At 51.0% G+C, this 8,936-nt stretch overlaps 1 protein-coding gene across 1 annotated transcript; it reads left to right on the top strand.

Annotated features, from left to right (window-relative positions):
* Positions 1-428: 428 nt before the first annotated feature.
* Positions 429-6,778, top strand: LOC126952453 (putative uncharacterized protein FLJ45177). Its single transcript, XM_050787099.1, is given in 3 exon segments — positions 429-2,185; positions 2,870-5,027; positions 5,030-6,778. Coding segments are annotated over 2 exon segments (489 nt in total). The 5' UTR covers positions 429-2,185; positions 2,870-4,900; the 3' UTR covers positions 5,392-6,778.
* The last annotated feature ends 2,158 nt before the right edge of the window (positions 6,779-8,936 follow it).

Raw genomic sequence — 8,936 nt, 5'->3', positions numbered from 1 at the left:
GAAACCCAGGAATGTCTTAGGGGAATTCCAGGGAAGGAGGCCGACTGGGTCCTTTTCCAGCTTGTCCTCATCTCCGGAAGCTTTTTTGGATCAAAGTTGTAAGCAGAATGAGGACAGGGACCATGGCAATGATAACATATGCATCCCTATCTACCCAGAGCTCAAGAAACCACCCTTAAGTGAGCAAATAAATGGAAAACACCCTTTCTATAGACAGGATAGTGCAGGGCAAGGACATAGCTGCTGGATCCAGGCTGCCCTAGACTTGAATTTATCTCCGCCAACCACCAGATCTGAGGCCTTGGTCCAGCTCCCACACCTTCTGTCCTTTTTTCCTCCTGTACAATGGGTCCAATGATACTACCCACCTTATCGGGGTTAAGTGAAATGTTCTTTTTTTTTTTGAGACAGAGTCTCGCTCTGTCACCCAAGCTGGAGTGCAGTGGTGCAATCTCAGCTCACTACAACCTCCACCTCCTGGGTTCAAGCGATTCTCCTGCCTTAGCCTCCTGAGTTGCTGGGACTACAGGCGTGTGCCAACACACCTGGCTAATTTTTTGTATTTTTAGTAGAGCCGGAGTTTCACTGTGTTAGCCAGGATGGTCTTGATCTCCCGACCTGGTGATCCACCTGCCTCAGCCTCCCAAAGTACTGTGTTTATAGGTGTGAGCCACCACACCCAGCCTAAATGAAATATTCTGAGTAAAGGCCTTAGGACAGAGCTGGGAGAAAAATGTAGTGTTCAGTGACTATTAGCCCTTCTTTTTTGTTTCATTTTCAAATGTCTTCTTCTTTGCCCATCTCCCCATAGACCTCAGACTGTGCCCTTCTGGAGAGCAAGTCTTCTGTGTTATGCACCTTCGTTTCTGCAGTCCCAATACCTGCAAGGTGTTTCATGGGAGTTTCCTGAATGCACACATGAGTAAATGAGGGACAGATGGATAAGAAGAGAGACTGCCCTGCTATGTTCCAACTCAGTTGGAATCTGTCTCTGGGATTCTTGGTTTTTTTTTCTCCTGAAAAGCCTGAAACAACTCTGATTTATCTAGTTTTATTGTTCATTTTGTTCTCCTACCCTGTAGTGTGGGCTAGAGGGACATTCACTGTAATGGGACTCCACCACCAGGGATCAAGGTCTTCAATACTGAAGGCTGTCATCGAAGCATGCCATCACACCTAGGGAACTGCTAGCCAGACTCTCCTATGAATGTAATAGTTAATTTTCAATAATTGGTTACTCACTGATTAAAGAGTCTTAATTAGGTTCCTCTCTGATTTACCTTGGATCCTGACCTCCCGAATAGGATAGTGTCAGGTACGTGTCACTGTTGAACAGCAACCGTGGAACAGTCTTCTGTTTAGATTCTAAGTGCTCTGAGCTCTTAGCCGGGGAAGTTGGTGATTCTGTTTAGTGGGACTGTTTTTCTTTGTTTCTCTTGAAGTAGAGATGCAATGTGAAAACTTTACTCATGCAAGAACGAGGCATGTCAAGGAAGAAAAACGTGAAATGTGGTGGGAGAACACTGGGTGTCCTTGCAGTCCCTCCCCATGTGATAACGATGGCAGTGCAGCTGTAGGTGGCAGTGCAGCTGTAGATGGTAGCATGACTGCAGATGGCAGCATGAACGTAGATGTTAGCACCACTGTAGATGGCAGTGTGGCTGTAAATGACAGTGCGACTGTAGGTGGTAGTGCGGCTATAGATGGCAGCATGGCTGTAGGTGGTAGTGTGGCTGTAGATGGCCGTGCGACTGTAGGTGGTAGTGTGGCTGTAGATGGCAGTGCAACTGTAGATGGCAGTCTGAAGATGGCAGTGCAGCTGTAGATAGTAGTGCGACTGTAGATGGCAATGCAGCTGTAGAGTAGATGGTAGTGTGACTGTAGGTGGCAGTGTGGGTGTAAATGACAGTGTGGCTGTAGATGGCAGTGCAACTGTAAATGGCAGTGCGACTGTAGATGGCAATGCAGCTGTAGAGTAGATGGTAGTGTGACTGTAGGTGGCAGTGTGGGTGTAAATGACAGTGTGGCAGTGTGACTGAAGATGGCAATGCAACTATAAATGGCAGTGTGACTGTAGATGGCAGTGCAGTTGTAGATGGTAGTATGACGGTAGATGGTAGTGTGACTGAAGATAGTAATGTGACTGAAGATGGTAGTATGACTGTAGGTGGTAGTGTGACTGTAGGTGGTAGTGTGACTGTAGATGGTAGTGTGACTGAAGATAGTAATGTGACTGAAGATGGTAGTATGACTGTAGATGGTAGTGTGACTGAAGATGGTAGTGTGACTGTAGATGGTAGTGTGACTGAAGATAGTAATGTGACTGAAGATGGTAGTATGACTGTAGATGGTAGTGTGACTGTAGATGCTAGTGTGACTGTAGATGCTAGTGTGACTGAAGATAGTAATGTGACTGAAGATGGTAGTATGACTGTAGATGGTAGTGTGACTGAAGATGGTAGTGTGACTAAGGATGGTAGTGTGACTGAAGATGGTAGTATGACTATAGATGGTAGTGTGACTGAAGATGGTAGTGTGACTGAAGATGGTAGTGTGACTGTAGATGGTAGTATGACTGTAGATAGTAGTGTGACTGAAGATAGTAATGTGACTGTAGATGGTAGTATGACTGTAGATGGTAGTATGACTGTAGATGGTAGTGTGACTGAAGATAGTAATGTGACTGTAGATGGTAGTATGACTGTAGATGGTAGTGTGACTGAAGATAGTAATGTGACTGAAGATGGTAGTATGACTGTAGATGGTAGTGTGACTGAAGATGGTAGTGTGACTAAGGATGGTAGTGTGACTGTAGATGGTAGTGTGACTGAAGATGGTAGTATGACTATAGATGGTAATGTGACTGAAGATGGTAGTATGACTGTAGATGGTAGTGTGACTGAAGATGGTAGTGTGACTGTAGATGGTAGTGTGACTGAAGATGGTAGTGTGACTATAGATGGTAGTGTGACTGTAGATGGTAGTATGACTGTAGATGGTAGTGTGACTGAAGATGGTAGTGTGACTATAGATGGTAGTGTGACTGTAGATGGTAGTGTGACTGTAGATGGTAGTGTGACTGAAGATGGTAGTGTGACTGTAGATGCTAGTGTGACTGAAGATGGTAGTGTGACTATAGTGCCTCAGGTCTGAGCACCTAACATTTCCACACTAAACAAGGAAGAGGGTTGGCTGCATGAGACTGCAGAATAGAAGTGGAATAGAAAGCTTTTATTTCATCTGGCCAGCCTGCCCTATATCCATGGGGTTACGTTGACATGAACTGGGACTTCCAAGCAGGCCCAATCGCCATAAACCTTAGCAGCTGGGTTTCCTGCTGATTTGAACAGCAACTTGGATTTTGTCATTATTTAATTCAAAAGAATAGGAGTGAATTGGGTCGGTCACGTAGGTGTTCTACGTTCTGATGCAGCCTGTCCTGGTGAAACCATCAGTCTGTAACTCTCTCAACACAACTCTGAGATTCAGCGTTGATTGGGTCACTGGGACCAAGGGTCACTGATTCCTTTTGCAGCCTGTGATTTTTAGACAGAATGCCTGCTGTACTCTTAGCCTCCTTAAATGTTTAGTAAGATCTCTGTCTAATGCTCTCCTCGTACTAAACCTGGGTTTTCAGTTCCTTCCAGGTCTCTGTGGAAAACTGAAGATTCATGTGCGCTTTCAGAAAAGAGGTTCCAAGGAAAAGGGCAGCCATTTAGTTTTCACAAGTCTGGGCAATGAGCGATTTCGAGCTTCCGTCCTTGGCTGACATCATGAACACCAGTGCTGCTGGCCTCTATCACAAGAACGGTGGGACTTCGTGCTTAGCCTTCCTGGGGAAGGGCCTGTCCCTGGGTCATGTCCCCACTGACCACAGGAGGAAGAGATGGCGTGAGGATCCTGGGGGGTCTGGCTCTGCGTCCACTCATCTCTGTGTGGATGCCTCCTGTCTCCTGGGTGATAACCGGTCACCCGAATGTGTCCTTGGCATCATTCCTGGCTTCTCCTGCTGCTTGATAACCCCTCTGGCTGCACGGAGCCCAGGACGGAGAAGGAGAGGCCTCATTCTCCCGGGGGGATGCAGGCTGAGACCACCCATTCTCTGGATCAGAATTTCGTGTTGGGGAGGTCCCTCCAGGGAAGGACAGTGAGCTGACACTGTGACATTGCTCAGGATGGAGGCCCAGGGCAGACAGCATCACCAGCTGCCACAGGAGTCGGGTTTCCAGAGGGGCTGTGTCACCAGCCCTGGTGACGCCACGTCGATGTGCCTTTTGACACATTCCTGTGGAGTGTCTGAGGAAAAACAGGGCACACGCATTCCTGATAAGATTGCACCAAATGGCCAGGGCGGGGGCTCCCAGCCTCCCTCTGTCTCAGTTGGGGGCAGAGGGGCAGGGACAGCCAGGAGAAGGCCGAGCCAGATGCTGCTGGGTTTCCCCAGGACTCCGCCCCACTGACGTCTTAGTTAAACTTCTTCACCTGAGCCTCTCTTATGGCGTGGTTGAGTCACACATGAGAGGTTTTTTTCTGCCTGGAGGGGCTCTTCTTATGGGAGAACAGGGGTGCGAGGTGTGTGGTGTGACTCTCAGGGATGCGTCTGGACTCTATCATGTCTAAGTGTCCCCAGGGCCAGAGCACTGGGGGCGGGAGGCTGTGGTTTATCAAGCACCTTCTGCCAGCTGAGGCCGTGACTTTGTGTCCCTCCCTGGAGAAGGCTTCAAGGTCAGCCTCTTCTTCCTTTGGTCCTGAGCTTGCCCTGTCTCCTCCTCATTCCCCATGTCCACATGAAAGGGCAGTGTTCACAGGTGGGTTGGTCTGAGATTGAAATAGCAAGGCCTGGGATTTTCTGTTTGAGTAGCCCCCTCGAGTCAGCCTCAGAGGAGCCCAGACCTCCTGGATGGCTTTCGGTGAGCCTCCCAGTGGGCACGACACTCGCCACCAGATGCTGCATGGACTCAGCTTCCACATTGCCACGGGTACGGCCTGGTCCTTGCACTACCAGGGGCAAGGAGGGACGCTATGCCTGGTGGGGTGAGTACTCTATCTCAAGACAAAGCAGTTCTCCAGTGTCTGCCCCACTTTTCTAGAAACCTGGGAGTCCAGCCCAGTGCATTGGCTGGAAGGAGAGGAGACGCCTCCTGTTCCAGCTCAGGGCGCTCTGCGTACCCCACTGCCTGCCCCAGCCCTGGTGCTCCGGGGGGCCCCAGTGCCATAGATGTGCTTCAGGGGGAGCAACTGGGGCTGTTCCAGAGGACCAAAATGGGCAGAGACCCTAAAGATATCCATGGATTGACCCCTGCTCTCTGTGGTCCCTGCCTAGCTGGCCTCCCCTCCTCACACTCTCCACAGTTCTCATGCAATGCAGCACCTCTAAAAATGCTGTCCTAAAAATGTGTGCTTTGGAACAGCAGCTTCCTCCTCTCCGACCAAGTTCGGGCCCCTTCTACCCTTCAGTGGCTGTAGGCAGTCGGTGAGGCCCCTGGATGGGGTGGGCCGAGGGCAGGGCAGGGCGCTGTGGGCTCCGGGCAGACACACCAACCTGTTGTGTTTGGAGATGCACCTGGGAGTGTGCTGATATCTGTGTGGAGGACCACGGGTCTGTTCATCCCCCAATGGCTGCACCCCGGGAGGCTGCAGCGTGTACTATTCAACCCCCACACCACAGTTATTCTTGTATCTGCCTCGCCGCTGGCCTTGCTGCCCACGACTCCCTCAGGTCAGCCCCAAGTCTCTGTCAAACTTTCATCCTCCACAATTCTGCGCAGCCTGTAAATGCTTAAAAAACATTGCAGAACAGGTGAGTCACATTACAGAAAGGAAGCAACCTGGAAAAGCACAGACATTCCCTCCGCTTCTGCACCTGTTAAAGTAAGGGAGGGGCATAAGGGGGTGGGACCTGCACGAGGTGCAGCTGATGGAGATGTAGTCTTTGGGAAAAGCCCTGGCTCTGAAATGGCAAAGGCCGCGTGCCTGGGTAAAAGAAAAATGTGTCTGATCCAGAGATGGCCGCCCTGCCCCAAAGGCTGTCATGCTGCCATCCAGTTATCTCTTCTGCAGTGATAGAATGGGCTTGACCTAAAAATTCAGTGACAGAAAAATGTCATCTAATGCTGCTTAGTGAAGTCGGGCGGTCAGCGGATGAGGGCAGAAGGTCACTGGTCTTTGACAGAACTCGTGGACAGCGAAATAACAAAACAGGGTTCAGGCTGCATGGTCAGCAACAGAGACAAACAATTCGTCCAAAATAAACAAGTGAGCTCCCAGCAGAAGCCTGTGAATCTCCCGTTCTGCTCAAACCACACACATGTGGCCCGCAGAGGAGCCTGCAGAGGCCCCCGGGGCACTCAAGAGGCGGAGCGTGAGACCCAGGCCACCAGCTGTCCTCCCTGTCAGAACAAAAGGTTCATGGAAACGGCCAGGAGGACACAGCGAGGGGAACCGAATGCCAACGGCATTTCCTGGATCTTTTGCACCATAGTCTAAGCATTTAGAGGAAGCACCGTGAGTTTGCTGCCCTGGAAGCCAACGTGCTCCCCAGACACAAGAGGCAGGACTGCAGGCCTCACCCCACAGCTTAAGAGGCTGTGTTGGGACACATCAAGGAAGGAAGCCTTCAGTGACACAGAACCTGGCTGACTTACACACCCGCTGTCTAAAGACGGGGTGCTGGCTGGTGAACTCGAGCGACTCACGGCAGACCCGGAGTGAAAGTCATGGGTCTGTACCTGTGTGGAGTCCTCCATGACTGGGCTCGCAGAGACCGAGCTGGACTGCGCTCTGCCCACCTCAGTGCCCACCCCAACCCTGGTGCTCCAGGGGCCCCCCCATGCCACAGACACACGTCAGGGGGTCAACTGGGGCTGTTCCCAAGGACCAGGAGGGACAAATGCCCTAAAGATGTCCATGGTTTGACCCCTGCTCTCTGTGGGCCCTGCCTGGCTGGCCTCCCCTTCTCACACTCTCCACAGTCCTCATGCAATGCAGCACGTCTAAAAAGGCCGTCCTGAAAATGTGTGCTTTGGGGAAGAACAGCTTCCTCCTCTCTGAGTGGAGAGGGCTGGCCCAATGAGGTATGATTTTCATTGCGGTAAAATGTGCATCACATAACACTGGGGCCCTTGTCGCCGTTTTTAATTGTACACTTTGGAGGCATTATGTGCGTTCATCGTCACCACCTTCCACCCACAGAGCTTCTTCATCTTCCCAAACGGAAACTCTGCCCTCAGTAAACCCTCCCTCCCCTCCCGCAGCCCCTGGCACCTGCCTTCTCTTCCCTGTCTCCGTGAACCTGTCAACTCTTTGGACCCCACCTAAGTGGAGTTGGGCAGGATTTGTTCTCAGTGACTGGCTCATGTCACTCAGCAGCCGGAAGGCTCATCCGCGCCGCAGCCTGTCCCAGAATCTCCCTCCCTCTAACGCTGGTTAATATCCTGCTGCACAAAAAAACCAAACAGGATGATAGTTTGATACCCGAAATCCACTTGAAAATTGGTAAGAAAATGGGTCTGGCCATGTTTTGCTTATTTTCCCCACAGTCTCTCCTGACCCCGTGTTGCGTCCTAGTGCAGAATATGCACAAACTCACAGGTTTGTGGAAATGAAACCTTGTATTTCCAGTGTCGGAGGGGAAGGGGCTTCTGGGGGAGGTCCTGAGCCTCCTGCCGCCTGGAAGGTCTTCCAGTGTCAGATCCCCAGCAGGGACTCACCCAGACAAGCGCGTCCCCACCTCCGAGACGGGGCAGTGTCAGGAGGGGCCCTGGGTCCTGTAGTTCAACCAATCCTGACACTGTCCACCTGGAATGAGTGCCAGACCCACAGGCTGAGGGCTCAGTCCCACGAGAAGGCCCCCACTTCAGGTGCCAATCGCAAGCCCCTGTATCTCTGACCGGCTGGCTCTATGTACATCAGGGTTCCTAAGACCCTCTCCTTGGGTTTGGTTAATTCGCTAGCTCGGCTCACAGAACTCGGGGAAATGCTTGACTTATGTTTACCCCTTTATTGCAAAGGGCACAGATGAACGGGCCAATGAAGCAATGTGTAGGTGAGGACTGGGGGAGGGGGTGAAGCTTCCCTGCGCTCCGCAGGTGCCACCCTCCACAGGGCCAGCTACCCTGAGGCTCCTCTATCCCAGCCTTCTTGGGTTTTTATGGAGCCTTCATTACAGAGCTGTGATTGATTACATCATTGGCCATGGGTGACCAACTCAGCTTCGGCCCCAGTTGTCCTCCTGGAGATTGGGGTGGGCCTGAACGTTCCCAGTGGTCATACGGGGAGAATGACATGCATGTACACAAGCGACACACGGTGGGTGCCACTTGTACTTCAAATGCATCTACTTGTTTTATTCTCATCACAGCCTCAAGAGGGAGGGCATTATTATTACTATGTCCATTTTACAGCTGAGGCACAGAGAGGTTAAGTCAGTTGCCCAGTGTCACACAGCCAATGAGAAATTCTTCAAATTACAGGCCCAGGGGGTGGTGACCAGGTGAGCAGAGCAGAGAATCCAGGACGGTGGCCAGAGGCAGGAGCAGAGCTGGGGAGCAGGCTTCAAGCTCATATTTCCAGTACCTCTGTGTGTGTGCACGTGTTATGTATGTGTGTGCATGTGTATGTGTGTAATTGTGAGCACACACATGTGTTTGCATATCCGTGTGTGTGTGCACGCACTACCCCTTTAAATTCCAGGATCTGAACCTTGGTGGCTTGGGGGATGGGGATCAGCAGTGGAGGAGGAATCCAACCTATGTGTTGTACATTTTGAAGGAAACTAAGCTTGCAAGATTCAAGTGAAACACATAAGTCCTTTTCTCCTCAAATCCTCATGCTCAGTGTCAGCTGGACTTTGGATAAACTTCAGAGAAGAATTTAAGCTGAAACTTCCACAGTTCCCAAGGTTCCCAATCACTCATGTTTGTGTGGGAGGCTATTCG

The sequence above is a fragment of the Macaca thibetana genome, chromosome 4, assembly GCF_024542745.1.
Source record: "Macaca thibetana thibetana isolate TM-01 chromosome 4, ASM2454274v1, whole genome shotgun sequence".
Classification (NCBI taxonomy): domain Eukaryota; kingdom Metazoa; phylum Chordata; class Mammalia; order Primates; family Cercopithecidae; genus Macaca; species Macaca thibetana.
Note: the sequence above shows the minus strand (reverse complement) of the source record. Positions and strands in the feature narration are given on the sequence as shown.